Raw genomic sequence first — 16,604 nt, 5'->3', positions numbered from 1 at the left:
GCCGGTCCTCTGTCCCGCTCAGGGCAAGAATCAGCCCTCTGCCCAGCACATCCGTGCTGTGTGCGCTGTCCCTCTGTGGGTCACGCAGGAGCCGGCTGGGTTAGCAGGTAGACTGCCGGCATCGCTATCGCGGTGTCTGCGTCCGCTGGGGACTTGCGGCGACCCTCTGGCGATAAGGGATGGGGATTATTTGAGTTTGTTGAGGGAGAGACTTAGCATGATGGATGAGTGAAGGCAGCTGAAGTCACAAGAACACAGAGAAGGCAGTCAGAGGCTCAGGCATAGGTGATTTGGGCAGATTTTGGAAGAAGGACCGTGGGTTTGTGAGCAGGCAAGAGGCAAAGGGGCATTCCTAAAAGAGGGAACTGCAAAGGCAAAGTCATGGAGACCTGGAGGGTGTGCGGGGTCAGAGAGACCTGGCCTGGTGGCAGAGGGCTGAGAAGAGAGAAGAGAGGTGGACTAAACCCCTATCAGTCAACCCAGGAGCAGTGCCAGGCTTGCTCTGTGGACCCTCGAGGCCACCGTTTAGCCTGAGGCTTTTTTCTACTTACCCCTCTCCCCAGTCCTTGCTTGTGGGGTATAAACCCCTTAATACAAGTTGAAGGCAGTGCTTCTCAAACTTTAATCTGCTCAAGGATTACCTGGAGATCTTATTAAAAATGTAGACTCTGGGACCAGCGCCATGGCGCAGTAGGTTAATCCTCTGCCTGCGGCACTGGCATCCCATATTGGCGCCAGTTCTAGTCCTGGCTGCTCCTCTTCTAGTCCAGCTCTCTGCTGTGGCCCGGGATAACAGTAGAAGAAGGCCCAAGTGCTTGGGCCCCTGCACCCACATGGGAGACCGGGAGGAGGCACCTGGCTCCTGGCTTTGGATTGGCGCAGCTCTGGCCATTGTGGCCATTTGGGGAGTGAACTAATGGAAGGAAGACCTTTCTTTTTGTCTCTCTCTCTCTCACTGTCTGTAACTCTATCTATCAAATAAATAAATAAAATCTTTAAAAAATTGTAGACTCTGGGGCCCTGTGTTGCAACTGGCATCCCACATTGAATCAAGTCCTGGTGGTGCTGATTCTGAGCCAGCCCTTTGCTAATGCTCGGGGGAAGGCAGTGGAAGATGGCCCGAGTGCTTGAGCCCCTGCACCCACGTGGGAGTCCTGCACGGAGTTCCTGGCCCCTGGTTTCAGCCTGGCTCAGCCTGGGTCATTGTGGCCATCTAGGGCGTGAACTTCGGGTGGAGCCAGTGACTCGCATGTCTAATGAGCTCCCAGGTGACACAGGTGACACGTGACAGGGAACCACACTTTGAGAAATGAGGCTGGAAGACAGAAGAAAACTACTGCTTTTGAATTATTTGTAACACTGCTTCTCCCAGCAGGGTAGGTAATTGAGTGATGTCCAGTAACAGCTCAGCGATGAATGACCCCGAAGTGCCAAAACCACAGGGCTTCCTCCCCAGACAGCCTGTCCTGGATCCTGGTGTCTCCGCTCTGCTCAGCCAGCTTTGGCTGCCTGCTTGCCAAGCTTTGACTCGATCCTAAGGAAGGTTTACTCTTTCGGAGGCCCCAGTGTGCTCTGCGGAGGCCCTGGCATGCCCCCTGCCCGCCCACCATCTCCCCTGCCACCACCCACCCCCGCTGGGGCCTCTGCCCTGACAGCTGGTGCTGGAGGGCTGTGTTGGACAAGGCCATGCCAGGTCTGGATCCCTACTTCCTCATAGCCAGATTCTGTACGAAAGCAGAACTCCTGGGTCCATTTCTTGCTTCAGTTCCTCAAAATAGAAGCTTCTGGCCTCAGTGTGAGCGCAAATGAGCCAGGTAAGCGGCATCCCTTCCGTCTCTGGGTCCCCTCCGCTGCGTGCAGAAAAAGGAAGAGGCCGGCTACGTCAAACCAAAAATCTCTGGCAGTGGGGCTGGGCTGACAAGTGTCTGTGCGGCAGAAGGGGCCTTGGCAGGGCTGGCTGCGGCGGGAGCCGAGGCCAGGCTGGTGCCAGCTGTCTCTCCGAGTCCACCTGTGAGCCGCTGACACAGAGGAGGCCTGGGGCTGGAGCGAGCTGGGGCTGGGCCCCAGCGGCGGCTGATAGAGGTCGCTTCTCCCTGCAGGGTGCCTCTCCCCTTCTCACCTGAAATTCCCTCCTAGGGACTGGGTGCTCTGTGGACCGCTGGCCAGGGCCAGACCCTGCTGAAGGGACAGGGACAGCATCTGCACAATCCAGCATGGACTAGCACAGAGGGCCCGTGGGTCCATCCCCTCTGCCGTGGGCAGCTCTGCCTCCGGCCCTGGTCCCCTGTGCTCCTTCCCAGAGGCCTCAGCGAGATGTCACCTCCTTCCCCCATTGCCTCTCCAGATTCGTTAATTCATTCAGCCGTGCTCCTGGGCAGTTGGCGGCTGCTCTGAGCCAGGCCCCTTGGCCTGTTCTTTTCTGTCATCCCCCCAGCCTTCCCTTCCCTGTGCCTCTCTAAGCAACCCCAGGGTTGGTTCCATGTTCCCCTCCCGTGGAGACACAGCATGGGTGGCTGTGTCCACTTTCGACCCAGCTCCCTGCTAATGGTCCGGGAAAAGCAGCAGAAGATGGTCCAAGTGCCTGGGCCCCGCCATCCACATGGGAGACCTGGAGGAAGCTCCTGGCTCCTGGTTTCTAGCCTGACCTAGCCCTAACCATTGTGACCTTTTAGGAAGTGAACCAACAGATGGAAGATCTCTCTATCTGTGTCTCCTTCTCTCTATAACTCAGCTTTTCTAATAAAATGAATACATCTTAAAAAAAATAAGAAAGCAAAAGGAATAAAAGTAATCACCTATCCCAAGGTTCGGATGAAACTGAGAGGTGAGCATTGTGGTGTGGTGGGTTAAGCTGCATGTGAGTGCTGGTTCCAGTCCCGGCTGCTCCACTTCCGATCCAGCTCCCTGCTAATACACCTGAGAAAGCAGTGGAAGATGGAACAAGTTCTTGGGCCCTGTACCCATGTGGGAGACCTAGAAGAAGCTCCTGACTCCTGGCTTCAGCCTGGCCCAGTGCTGGTTGTTGGAGCCATCTGGGAAGTGAACCAATGGATGGAAGATATCTCTCTGGGTCTTTCCCTCTCTCTGTGTAACTCTGCCTTTCAAATAAATAAGTAAATACGTTAAGAAAAAAGATGCAGCTGAGGTATCACAGGCAGCGTGCTTGGTTAAGGTCCCTCTTAGGTACACACAGGCCCTTGGCGATGCCAGAGAGCTCGGGTTCCACCCTGGCCCGCTCCTGGCGAGGCTGTGGTCACCTTCTCTGCACAGGGCCACCTGGGTCCTCCTCCCCTCAGTCCTCCACCTGGTGACTTTAACCCATCCCTCCTCCTCCTTCAAAAAACTCCCCAGCTTGCACCAAAGCCCTGCACGCCCATCACCAGTCGGCTTCGACAGTGTCTGGCCTTGCTTCTCCCGCCTCCTTCCCCACTCCTGGAATATTTTACAGCACATCTGAGTATATCCTGTCACCACACTCCAGTGGTTAAACCTGGGGTGGGCGCATTGAGCTGGGACTTGACTCAGTGAGTCTGCAGCAGGCTCATTGTAGGTGGCTGACTTTGCAGGGCCCCTGACTGATGTTATAAACACCCAAAGTAGCCCTGGCCAGTAAAAAAAGGCTCCCCAGCCTTTTTCTTTTTTTTCCTGCAATCACACTCAGCAGGGGTGCTCGCAAACCACTCTAAAACTCGGTGAAGTTTTCCTGATTGGCTCAAAAATGTCTTTTTTTCCCTGCTGCTTCGTGTGGATAAGGATTTGTTGGAAGGTAAAATCTCTTCGCTGTTTCGGCATCAGCCTCCTTTGCCATGCTCTGTTTGTCATGGAAACGTTGGACAGTGAGGAAGTTGTGCCCCAAAACCCCTCCGACTCACTTCCCTGAACCCTCACCAAAGAGCACAAAAACAAGCATTTCCCTCTTGGCCCTTTTGGGGATGTTTTCAAGAGCCACGAAGACGACCTCCACCCCAGAGCCGAGTTGGGATAACAGATTCCTCCGAGCGCTTCCAGAACCCGGCACTCACCCCAGGGAGGCGGAGGGGCAGTGCTGCTTGCTCGGGTTCCTGTTTTTCAAGGCTGAAAAGCTCTGGGAACCTTAGCCTTTTCAAAAAGACTCTTTTTTGCCCTCCCACCCGCCTTTGGAAATCCACTAACCACAACATTTACTCCATCCCCCCTTTCCCCTCTCTCCCTTTCACACTCCCTCGCTCTCTTTTTAGCAGCAGCATCGAGCCGGCCATATTAGAGAGATGGAAATAAAGCCTCCTCAATGTTGTCTGTGTCTTTGAAGTGCATCCGTGCAGTCTCCGTAGCCTCCCGCCTCCCGCCACCCCTCCCTCCCTTGTGGTCCTCCGCCCCCCAACCGCCCCCTCCCGCAGCCCACCTGACTAACAGCTGTGTCTGAAAATGCACAGAGATGCCTGGCTACCTCGCCCTGCCTTCAGCCTCACGGGGCTCACTCTCATGTTCTCTCTGGGTAAGTTAGAGCCCTGGCTGCATGCTCTCGGGGGCTCAGAGAGCAGGGAGGGGGCAGGCCAGGGGACCTCTCTCTCCCGTGTCCTTGGGGGGAAGTGGCCCCGGGCTAAGAAGTGTTGCTAGGGGCTGCTTGGATTTCCCTGAAGTGGACCTGTGTGGGGGTGGGGCAGAGGGTGGATTTTTTTTTTTTTGGCAGCTGCTGCAATGTGGGGTCCTAGGACTTTGTGCTCCCACAAGGGGCTTTTGCGAACCTTGATCGCTGGATTCTGGTGGAGAGTGCAGGAGAGCTGGGGGCAGGAAGTTGAGGCTTAGTCTGCTTCCTGCAAATCCATCCCCCTGATTTGTTAGAACATGTGTGTGGGAGAAGGTGGGAGGCAGGCTCGAGGGATGGTCTCTTGGTGGGAAGGAGACCTGCGCATGCCAGAGAAGGGGACAGGGAAGGCATGGCCAGTGAGGGCCAGGTGGAACGGAGAGAGAGTCAGGTGAGGGATTTAAGAGAAAAGAAGAGGCAGCAGGGGCTGCTGTCAAGTGGACCAGAGTAGGGCCACTCAGGGACTTGCTGGTGGGCAGGTGGGCAGGTGGGCAGTTGGGCAAGTGGGCAGGGAAGTTACATGCAGGTCTGCTAACTAACCCGCGTGCTCCTACACCTACCCATTGATGGTGCAGCGACCCAGGGTCAAGTCCAAGGACTGTCCGGGCCAGTGCTCCCCTTCATAGAGGCTCCGTCTCTCTGCGGCATGACGTGACGTGCTGGGGCCTGGGCAAGCGGGCTACCTGCAAGAGAAGGCCTCTTAGCTTTGCTGAGCTGCTCAGCGGCCCAGGGCACAGCAGGGACGCTGGGGCAGCTCTTGCCAGGGAAAGAGCATGAGCTCGGAGTGGGACTTGAGGGGAAGCCACCTTTGCCATTTCCCTAATGACCACAGGCAAGTTTCTCAAGCCCTCTGAGCTTTGGGCATGCCGTGGAGGACCGGGAAAGACCCACGCCTGGCCCGTCTGTGATCCGTGCGCAGCAGGGGCCCCACCATGGCCAGGATTCGTGAGCTCCTCTCCCTGGCCCCGGGCGCCGCCTATTTGGCTATTACTGCACTCCTGGTACAGGAAAGAAACAGAGAGGCACGGAGGACTTGAGTAACTTGCCCAAGAAGGCACGTGATACAGCCTATGGGCGGCAGAGAGCCCAACTCTCCAGCACGTCCAACTTCAGTACTCTCTTAAACGCTGGACTCTACCGCCCCCATTGTTCAAGACATGGTACTGCATGCGGCAGTACGAGCACTCTGTTAGCCTGAGTCTGACCAAGTGCACTTGACCACTGCAGGGGGCAGGCATCCAGAGATGGAGGGGGAAAACGTCTTCCCTTCCTGCAGTGGACTTTTACTGAGTGCCCACTGTGTGTGCCACATGCTGTGCTGCGTGCCAGCAACACCAAGATGAGTAAGAATCCGTTCTCCAGAGCCTCTTGAAGAACTCAGATACAAAAACCAGTACAGCAGGTGCACGCACTGTGATAATAACAGGAGCAATGCCAATGCCAATGGCAGCTAACTACTGAGCTTTAATCCTCACAACGGCCTTATGAGCTGGGTCCTGTCATGGTCCCCACGTTACAGATGAGGAAATTGAGGTGCCGGAAAGTTTATTGTCTTGCCTAAGATCGGATCAGGGCTCTGGAGCCCTGGTCTTGGCCACCACACCATACCATACCATACCATACCATACCATACCATTCTGCCTCCAAGGCATGTGCAAGACAGGATGGGAGCTGGCAGGTGATGAGTCTGGACTGCAGCTTGGTCCCAACTGGCCAAGGGCTTGGAAGCTGTGCACAGGAGCTGGACTTGGGTCTGAGAGCAACAGGGAGCCATGGGGAGGGGGTTTGCAGGGGAGGAGTGACAAGGCCAGGTTGCTCTGGGCTGTGTGGAGGATAGACTGGCCTGGGCAGGGAGACCCTGGACAGAGGTGGTCTGAATGGGAAGGCGGCACAGGTGGAACAGCACATCCCACTCACCTGCACCAGGTCTCTGCTTAGATACGGTCTGCCACCAAGGTGAAAACAAACCTAGCTCCTGAGTTGCTACTGCAGGGTTGGACAGAGGCACGGCAAGAATTGCCTTTGAGCACCTGCAGGAGATAGCGTTTGCCTGATGAACACATTTTCATGATGTCTGAGATGGGCCAGTGAGAACCATGGATGACATGGGGCCAGGGGGGCCCGATGTGCCTGGAGGGGCCCAGGCACGGTGATGTTTGTTCAGGATCTAAGAGCAGAAGCTGCTTCCTCAATGCCCTGGTTGATCGTCACTTCCTTTCTGGGAGCTGTGGTAGCAGAGCCGGGGATGAGCTGTGGTCCCGAGTGGGACAGCTGTGAGGAGGGTAGGGTCTCTGGACGGAGGGTCCTTTAAACAGGACCACTCTCCGCTGGTCAAGCTGCCCGCAGCTGGAAGTTACAGGGCTGCACCTGCCTTGTAGACAGGAGGAGACTGGTTCTCTGGGGCGCCTTGGAAGGGCAGCCTCATCCCCATCCAGCCTTGACCCTTGTCTGGAGCCAGGCAGCCTGGGCTCAAACCCTACACGTGGCTCTTCCAGGCGGTGAACCTGGACTGCTTCCTGCACTTTCATCCAGAAAGTGGTGGTGATCACAGGTGTACAGGGGAGGCAGCAAGCGTGGGGCACCTCACCAGCACCTGGCACACTGGCAACCCCGCGTGGGCGCCGGCCTTGCCTTGGAGTCTTCTGCAGCCCTGGTTGCACGTGTGGCTACTTTGCCCCAAGCAGCAGAGGTCATCCAGAGACCAGGATTTCCTTCCCATGTCTGACCTTGAGCCACTGGTTTTGTCTTTAATGAGGTTCTCAGCTGGCGGGAGGCCCTGGGCCCTTCAGCCTAGAGCCTCTGGGAGTTGGCAGAGGCCCGGCTGAAGTGCAGGCTTGGATCGGGGGCCTGGAGCCACGATCGTGGACTCATCTTGCCCTTGTTCTCTGTGTATCTTTCTCGCGGCCTTTCCTTCCGCATTGGTAAAACGATGGGGACTAAGTGGACAGCTCCTGAGATTCCCGCCAGCTCTGGCTTTCCCGGATGGAGTGACCACACTTGCCCCATCTCTCGGCGCTTGGTGCCTGACGCTTGAGCTCTGTGACCACTAGAGGGCGCACGGTTCCGCTCGGTGCTTCTGCAGAGGCCCTGCTGTTGGTTGCGATGTGCGCGCAGCCTGCAATGCGCCTTTCTGTCTGCCCCTTCCGCCAGCCAGAAAAGCTCCCCCACCCCACCCCACCCCACCCCGCCTCCACTACTCTGCCCTCCCACTCGGCAGGTGCTGGCTCCTTCAGGGTGGGAGGGGCCCAGGTTCTAATCCCGAGTGCGGCCCGGGGCTGGGGTGAGAGAGCACTTACTTGGTGGTCAGGGACTCTGGTAGGTGGCAGACGGTGCCGTGCAGGGGTAGGAGGTAAGCTGGGGACAGGCTCCCGCAGCTCCTCGCCTCAGATTTCTCTGCCTCTGCAGAGTGGGGGCAGTGCAGGCACTCGTGCACACCTCCCCCTTGCCTGGCGCTGGGCCCTGGTGCTAGGCGGGGATCTAGAAGTGCAGGCTCTGTTCTCCCAGGCAGGGGCTCACCCAGCCTCCCCGGGTGCCACTCCCCTCAGGAGCACTGGCAGGCACACCTGGCATCCCTGAGCCCACAGCTGAGATGCGCAGGGCTGGAGCTCTGGGCCAGCAGTGCTGAGCGCCCTGGGTTCTTGAGTCCTGCACCTGCTCTGGTCACCCAGCAGGGGATGGACAGGGCCGAAGGACGCTCATGCTTGGGGCAGACCCCTGTTTCCTTCCGTGCTTGCGAGCTGCAGGGCTGCGCTTCTGGGTGGGGCTCAGAGCCCTTGTGCAGCAAAAGGGTGATGAGGAGGAGATGATGGACAGCTCCGGGGGAATCCCGAGGGGCTGACTGGAAGGGCCAGGGAGACTCCCCCAGAAGCCCCTGCTGCTTATGAGGAGGACATGGGGTATCGACAGCTCACTTTGCAGAGCCCTTATTGCTTATGTCAGCTGTCGTTAGCATCACACCGCTGGGAGGTGGGTGCCCACGCTCGCCCCGCCTGGCACGGCCCGGGCTGGGAGTGCACCCCAGTCTCATCGGATCCCCATGTACTTCCCACATCAGCAGCTTCCTGTCAGCCCCTCCCTCAACCCAAGCCTATCAGAGAACGGGGCAGGGTGGGGGGAGACCGACCCCTCTCCCGCACCTGCAGCCCTCTGGCCTTGCTCTGGGCCCTCGGACCTCCCCGCTGGCCCTGAATGAGCCTTTTTTTGCTCATTCTGCTGCACACGCGCAAAGTGCATTCCAGCCCTTGATGCTGATGCCCTGGAAATGGGCTTGCTGTAACGGTCTAGCACCTTGACTGCCAGCTGGGGGCTGCCTGGCTTTGCTGCACAGGGCCCATGCTGTGTAGCACTGCCTGCGACGACACCATGTCTGCCCGCTGCCCGGTGCCGTGACCCTGCCCGTCCTGCCCACTGCCCGCTGCCTGGCGCCATGTTCCTGTCCACCCTGCCCACTGCCCGCTGCCCGGCGCCGTGACCCTGTCCATCCTGCCCACTGCCTGCTGCCCAGTGCCATGACCCTGCCCATCCTGCCCACTGCCCGCTGCCTGGTGCCATGACCCTGCCTGTCCTGCCCACTGCCCGCTGCCTGGCGCCGTGACCCTGCCTGGCCTGTTCACTGCCCGCTGCCCGGGGTCGTGACCCTGCCCGTCCTGCCCACTGCCCGCTGCCTGGTGCCATGTCCCTGCCCGTCCTGCTCACTGCCCGCTGCCCGGCGCCATGACCCTGCCCAGCCTGTTCACTGCCCGCTGCCCAGCGCCATGACCCTGCCCGGCCTGCTCACTGCCCACTGCCTGGTGCCATGACCCTGTCCACCCTGCTCACTGCCCGCTGCCCGGCGCTGTGACCCTGCCTGGCCTGCTCACAGCGGTGCCCCCAGGACCTAGACTCACTGGGGAGGCGAGCGGGTGAGTGCTCGGAGCTGCACGGAGCCGGTCCTCTGTAGACAGGGACTCCTGGGGAGGACGTTTTTCAGCACTGGCAGACAAGGCGCTGAAGGCTGCCGCACATCAGGAGCCCTTATGCCATCCTGAGAATGGTGGCTCCCCCTCCCCTCAGGCCCTCACCGCAGACCGCCCGGCTCACAAGGCCTCCCCCAGCCCCGGAACTCAGGTCTCCTGGCCCAAGTCGGACACCCGGACGCCACAGACTGCGCTGCCCACCTGCTTCCTGCCCTCACCACAGCCTGGACCTGCTCCTTGCTGAGCTGGCTGCGGGCCGGACGCCTCCAACAGGGACTCCTGTGCCTGGTTCCTGGATGGTGGCGCTTCCCTCGTCCTGCCCATCTGCCCAGAGAGGATGGGGGGCTGGGCTGGGACCCCTGCTTTGTTCAGGGTCTGGGATGTGGAGGGCAAGGCCTTGGCTGCCTGCGGCCTTGGCTGCTAGGGCTTTGCCCGGCAAAGGTGGCTGGTGGCAGTGGTGGAGGAGAAGGGGGAGACTGAGGCAGGCACAGCGTCGGTGGTCCCCAGCTGGCCAGTGGTGCTGGCAGGACTGGGGCAGGTGGAGGGGTGGCCCCACGGTGGTCCCGGTCAAGGAGCGCGGCTGTTGGTTGCTCTGAAATGACAGACCAGTCCCACCCACTTCTCTCCCTCCCCCAACACCACTGCTGCCCTTGAGTGCTTTGCTTGTCTCCCCACCCCCTGAGAAGGGCAGCTGTCGGGGACCCAGCTGGCCCTGCTTCACAGCTGGTGGCTTTGTCTGCAGTGCCACCAGGGCGGAGCATGGAGGTGTCGGTCCCCACCATCCTGAACGTGCTCAATGGCTCTGACGCCCGCCTGTCCTGCACCTTCAACTCCTGCTACACGGTGAACCACAAGCAGTTCTCCCTGAACTGGACCTACCAGGAGTGTGGCAACTGCTCTGAGGAGATGGTGAGTCCTGGGAGCCTCCCCACGCACTCCCCTGAGGGCCCTGCAGGTGGGCTGGAGGTGGGGGTGCTGTTTCTCCAGGGGGCTGTGCCGCCAGGCATGGGGCACACCTGGGTGGCCCTCCTGGAGGGAGCTTCCTCTCTTCCCAGGAGCTCGGGCGGGCTCTCCTTGGGGCTCCTGGCTGACTGTCCAGCGCCCCCTTGTCCTCTGCCCCCACCCCAGTTCCTGCAGTTCCGCATGAAGATCATCAACCTGAGGCTGGAGCGGTTCCGGGACCGCGTGGAGTTCTCTGGCAACCCCAGCAAGTACGACGTGTCCGTGATGCTCAGGAACGTGCAGCCCGAGGATGAGGGCACCTACAACTGCTACGTGATGAACCCGCCCGACCGCCATCGTGGCCATGGCAAGATCAGCCTGCGGGTCCTCATGGAAGGTGAGGTGGCTGGGGGGGGCGGAACAGCTGGGGGGGGCGCCACAGTGGGGGGGGGCGTCCGTTCTCTTCCCTCTGTGGCCTGCCTCAGAGTGTCCTTGTAGTGACTTTGACCATGATCTAACAATGGCCACTCTCATTCACTGGACACTCACGCCGTCTCAGTCGTGGGTTAGTCCCTGCGTCATTCTCTCGTTCCATCCTCACAAGCAACCTTAGGAGCGCAGGGAGGTTTTGCTCTCTGGCTTCCAGATAAGGAAAGTGAGGTTAGGGAGGCCGGGCGTGGGTTCTGGTCTGCCCGACCTCAAAGGCCATGCTCCTACAGCCCCCCGTCACACCTGTGCCTGGCTGGATTTTTGGCTTTGATGACAGCCCTGGCTGTGGAGGGGGTGCGCAGTCAGGGCCCTCTGCACCCACTGCTGGGGGCGGGGGCGGCCCCGGTGCTCAGCGGGTCTGCTTCCTGTCCTCCTGCAGAGCCCCCCGAGCGGGACTCCACGGTGGCCGTGATCGTGGGGGCCTCCGTGGGGGGCTTCCTGGCTGTGGTCATCTTGGTGCTGATGGTCGTCAAGTGCGTGAGGAGGAAAAAAGAGCAGAAACTGAGCACAGATGACCTGAAAACAGAGGAAGAGGCCAAGACGGACGGCGAGGCCAACGCGGACGACGGCACCAAGTAACAGGCGGCCGGCCTGCAGCCCCTCCCCGTGTCCCGCCCCTGCCACTCTCTGCCCCGTACTGTGTGACCTTGCCTGCCCTCTCTTGGTGTGAACTAGGCCACAGGGCTGACCTGGGGCCTCCTGAACCCCTCACTTCCTATTCCCCACCCTGCCCCGAGAGTGACCACCTCTCTTCCATCGGAGAAACCCGCCGTGGCATCTGGGATGTGTGGGCCCTGGGGAGACAACAGAGGGGCTCCGACCTGCATGTAGGAGGCTCCCAAGGAGAGGCTGGGGCGGGGCTGCAGGGCCTGCCCCCTCTGGCTGCTCCCAGCCCTGACAGCCCCGTCAGGTTTGGAGGTGATGACGGGTTCCTATCATTTTAGGGGCGGGGGGAGCGTGTGAAAGGATGACTGTGCATTTGCCGGGCACTGAAGGGAAGCCAGGGCTGGCAGCCAACCTGGACACAAGCCTTGGCCAAGGGAGCTCTGCGGGGCCCTCGTCTCTGCTGCCAGCTGCACCACGGATGCCTTGGGAACACTGGTGGGGACAGACCTGGAAGAACAGCTCTGGGGTGGGGGGCTGTGCTCTGCCACAGATCCCCACCCACGGGAGGCCGCGGTCATGGTTGGGGAGGGACCAAGGGCTGATGGCTCCGTGGAGGCAGAGGTGGCTGCAGACTCTGTGTCTGACCAGGTGACCCCCGGCCTGGGCCTAGAGCAGCCGAGGCTCAGACGCGAGGAGGCGGGGTGTGTGGTGGGGCAGCTCCCACCCCGGCTGCAGGCTGGACTTTCCTGGCTGTCCTCAGGAGGGTTTGGGTGAGCGAGAGTTCAGGAGGCCTGAGTGCCCCCCCGCAGCCCGTGGCTGCCCCATTCCATCCGGATCCACGTTACCTGCTCTTCTGCCCCCACGGCTCCCTTTGTGGGGCAGAACGTGGCGTCCACAGGGAGCCGACTCTCACTGCCATTCACTCCCACCCAAAGGGAACTGTTCAAGCTGAGACAGGCAGAAACTGCTGACTCAGATAGCAAAACTGCTGACTCAGAGAGCACCATCTGGAAGGCTCTCAGAGACCAGCCAGCAAGTCCCTCTTATCACAGATGGGGAAACTGAGGCTCCAGGGGCCACAACCCCAGGGCCCTGCACTCCTCTCTGGCTCCCCAGCCTCCACCCTGCATGACAGAGCCGTAGATTTCCCTGTGGCAGAGGCCTCCGGGCCCTTGGGGGTAAGGGAGGTGAGGTGAAGGGTGCGGGGCTCCCGGGCCCTGGCCCCCCTCAGGCACTCAGCCCCCGCCCTGGCTCAGGGAGTTAGGTGTCCGGGCAGGGAACGAGCCTGGGGAGAGGGTGTGGAGACAGGTCTGTGACAGTCTCAGGGACCAGTCCCAGCCTCTGCCAACAGCTGGCCCATCTGGAGAGAGAGCGAGAGCAATAGCACGTGAGAGACTGAGCTGAGCTCACTTCCACCCAACAACCATTGACCGAGCGTCTGTTGTGTGCCAGGCCCAGTGCTGGGTGCCGGGGACGCGCTCAAAGCCATAACAGAGCTGTGGCTGCCAGGACAGCGGGGAGGGACCAAGAGTCTGCTTTTGGTGCATCTAATTCCACCTGAGTAGCCACTGCCGCCAGGGCTGGGGTCAGGGAAGGAGGAGGATGCCACAAGCATGTGGGCACAGAAGCCGGGCAGAGTGGCACAGAGTGGGTGACGGGCAACTTGCCAGACAGCTGCTGGGTGAGGTGAGTCCAGTTCCTCGGCTCAGGACCTAACTGCCAATCAACACACTGCCACCAGGACGCCCAGAGCAGGTGGACACTGCCCATCCTTGGAGCCAGCCAGCTGGGAACAGAGGAGTGGGCGGCGGGTGCCTCAGACCAGCCAAGATCTGGGGTAGGGGATAGATTTCTGCAGCTCTCAGATGCCATTGCCTGGCCACCTCCTGTCCCAAGCGTGATGACCTGTGCTGACGTGGGCAATTTTCTTTTTCCAGGACTCCTAACACTTGGAAGAATTATGTGCAGGGCTCCCTAGGTTCCTTCTAAGAAACTCTAACGCTTTATCAGAAGGCCCAGGATCCCTGAGGTCTTCTCCTTATCTGCCCCAGCCAAGTGGAGGCTAGGGAAAGACATGGGCGTCTCCATGGGGCTCAGGGGCCCGAGCCACGGGGTGGGCCGGGAGCCATGCCTGCCCCAGGCGCTCGCCCTCCTGTGTACGTCCTTCTCACACCTCTTGGCCCCTCCTCTTGAGGGCTCATGGGGTTGCCTCCACCGGGGGGCGGTGTAGGGAGCAAAACAGGGCTCTTGTGAGTCGAGGCGGGGACACGGGTGAGATGTTGCCTCCGCGGTCCTTTCGCTACCCTGCTTGCCAGCTTGTCCCAGCCAGTGAGCTGTGCCCCTTCCCGAACCGTGGGCTTGAGCCCCACTTCCGGCTGCATGCTGCCACCAGTGCACCCGGGCTGCTGGCTCTCGTCACTGCCCCTGCCTCTCCGGTGCTCCCAGAACCCCCTCTTCCCCCCGAAGGGTCACTGTAAAGAGAGACGGGCTGGCTGACCCGTGGGTGTAGCTTATAAGAACAAAGCACAATCTTTCAGGACTGAAATGCCTTGAGGTGCCTTGGAACTGGCTTTGGCAATAGCTCTCGGGACCCTAACTAGGGCCTCGTCACGGTTAGCCACAATTTATACAAAGGAGGGGCCGATTGGATCCATCTTTTTCTCTGCGAGTCTCCTTGGGGGGACTCCAAGGTCAGGTGAAGCAGGCAGAAGGATGCAAATACTGACCAAGTCCATGGAGATCATCCCAGGCCGTAGGAATGGCTTGGTGCAGTTAGGATGGGTGAGGAATAGAGGACTTTTCCTTCCTGCTTATGTCTCAAGGACAGGCAGCCTGTGTCTCTTGCTGATGTCTTCCTTTACTGAAGCTTGCTGATGCATCTGTAAATAGTCTCTCTATAGGCATAGATATATTATATATACAAATATGAAACATCTCACAGCACCCACCCCAAGTTACACTGTGCGGGGAGGGTGTGATGACTTCTCAATGTTTTGAGTTGATTCACCAAAGGCAAATGATGGAATGTTCTATTGCTCTTTGCGCACTTGGAGGGGAAAACCCAACTACTTATGCACTTTCTAGGTTCTCGCTGGAGCTGGTGGTGGGCACGGGGTTGGGGAGGGGAGGGAGGCTGCGGGGATCCTGTGTGACCCGACTGCTCGAGGGATCTGAGTTTGGGAGCAGGCTGGGTTCTTTGGCAGCTTGTCTGTTACAATAAACAGATCGTCTCCCCAGAACACCCTGTGAGTGTGGCATTTTTTCAGGGATGCGAGTGGGTTGAGGATCCTGATTCAGTCTCTGCAGTGCGCCTTCCCAGGTAGCCCCAACGACACGGCCAGGTCTCTATCCTCGGGGACCCCTACGCCCTTGCCTCCCAGGGATGAGAATGCGCTGCTCCTCTCTGATTGACAGATGTTTTATCCTGGGACAGGCAGGGTGGAATACACACGCGGGGGTGGAGCGGTTGCAGGGTGGGGGCGGGCTCTTGGTTATTTCTGGGATGAGGACAACCTCTGAGCGTCCCAGACTGTTACGTGGATGCTGCCTCTTCTTTCTGTGGGCGGATGGGCCATGCTTCCTGCCCCTGCTTCCCGGCACTGCCTGGTTAGAGGGACATCTAACCTGCTCTGAGCTCAGGAGGAACAGGGACAGCTGAGCGGAGCTTGCCCTCGCGTCACTTCACAGTGGTGGAAGGAGTCAGGTTGCTCTCATCCCATCTGCGTGCTGCTGTGTCCTATTTATGTGCTGCTGAGTCAGCTCTAAGAAGTTCATGACCAAAGGCCACCCCCTGGCTGGGGGCTCCACTGTCCCAGGCCGACCCTGGTCTTTTTGCCCCCTGTCTCCTGTTCTTCTGTCTCATTGCATCTCTCTCTCTCTCACATGTACACGCACAAACATGCACATGCACACACGCAAGTGTGCACAAGCTCCCCCCCACATGCACACATGCACACACGCAAGTGTGCACAAGCCCCCCCCCACAATGCACACACGCACACACGCACGTGTGCACAAGCTCCCCCTACCACATGCACACACGCACACGTGACCAGCAGGCTTGCCAGCCAAGAAAAGCTACAGCTTGCAGAATGCCCAGGAAATGCTTGAGGAGCAATTGTTCCTACTTTGCTGCCGGCTTGTCTCTCCCTCTGTCCGCTCCCTGCTGACCCACAGACCCTCCGCAGTGGTTCGGGGTGGGGATCTTGACCCGGTGGGGCTAACACCTGCAGGGATTACAGCCACTGCCTGAGAGAGGCCAGAAAGGAGGCGACCGCATGGAACAGAGTGGCTGGTGTTTCCAAGAACCACAGCCCCTCTGGCTGAAGAGGGTGCCTGTGCCCTGGAGCCCCGGGGCCCTCTTGATGGATGTCAGAAAGGCAAGGCTGCTCCCCGACTTAGCAGGTAGGGAATGGAGCAGGGGTCGGGTTGGACTGCAGGAGGCGCCAGGGTCCTGCCTGGCTCCTTCCGGGATAGACACAGGCCCCGAGATTCAACGAGGCCGGCAGCCTCTTCCTCCTTGGGTTCTTCTCCAAGAACACTTAGAGGACACGCGCCAGCTCTGGCTTCTGGGAGGCGGACTTGGCTTTGGCCCAGCCTGCGTGGGGCCAGGTGGGGTCACTTGGAATGCACAGTGAGCTGCCTTGTGGGCTCAGAACCAGCTCCCACCCTGGGACTCAGAGCTGGTCATCAGTTACCTGCACCCCTGAGTTGAGGCGGAGGTACCTGGACAAGAGCAGTTCCCACTGTTCCTCCCCATCCCGATGGGCCACCCAGGGCCACCCACTGCCAGGAACGGGGTCTGGGCCATAAGCAGGGGGACGAGAGAGCAGACCTTTAAACATCAGGGGTGGGAGGCCCCAAGGGACAGCTGGCCAAGCGCGTCACTGCCCTGAAGGAGGAACTGAGAGCCCCCAGAGGAGACTCAGCCACCTGCTGAGCCCAGCACACACAGTGTCTCATCATGGGCCAGCTCTGCCTCCTTCCCACAGCCCACACCTACCGCAGGGCCCAGTAGCACACAGCAGCCCCGGCTCCCTGCCCCTCTG

General features: G+C 59.8%; 1 protein-coding gene across 1 annotated transcript; it reads left to right on the top strand.

Annotated features, from left to right (window-relative positions):
- The first annotated feature begins 4,205 nt into the window (after positions 1-4,205).
- SCN2B (sodium voltage-gated channel beta subunit 2) lies at positions 4,206-14,779 on the top strand. Its single transcript, XM_002722181.6, has 4 exons — positions 4,206-4,474; positions 10,262-10,428; positions 10,648-10,858; positions 11,330-14,779. Exons 1-4 carry the CDS (start codon positions 4,405-4,407, stop codon positions 11,527-11,529), a joined length of 648 nt encoding a protein of 215 aa, XP_002722227.3. The 5' UTR covers positions 4,206-4,404; the 3' UTR covers positions 11,530-14,779.
- Positions 14,780-16,604: the final 1,825 nt, after the last annotated feature.

Source organism: Oryctolagus cuniculus, chromosome 1 (genome assembly GCF_051225735.1).
Source record: "Oryctolagus cuniculus isolate XC-2025 breed Fujian yellow rabbit chromosome 1, ASM5122573v1, whole genome shotgun sequence".
In the NCBI taxonomy this organism is placed as follows: domain Eukaryota; kingdom Metazoa; phylum Chordata; class Mammalia; order Lagomorpha; family Leporidae; genus Oryctolagus; species Oryctolagus cuniculus.
The sequence above is the reverse complement of the archived record's forward strand: the minus strand, read 5'-3'. Positions and strand labels throughout refer to the sequence as shown.

Bases quoted from the DNA above. Each gene is read 5' to 3' on its own strand.
- SCN2B (XM_002722181.6), top strand. From the start codon at position 4,405: ATGCACAGAGATGCCTGGCTACCTCGCCCTGCCTTCAGCCTCACGGGG. The intron at 10,429-10,647 runs GTGAGTCCTGGG...CCCCCACCCCAG, and splicing joins GCAACTGCTCTGAGGAGATG to TTCCTGCAGTTCCGCATGAA. The intron at 10,859-11,329 runs GTGAGGTGGCTG...GTCCTCCTGCAG, and splicing joins CCTGCGGGTCCTCATGGAAG to AGCCCCCCGAGCGGGACTCC.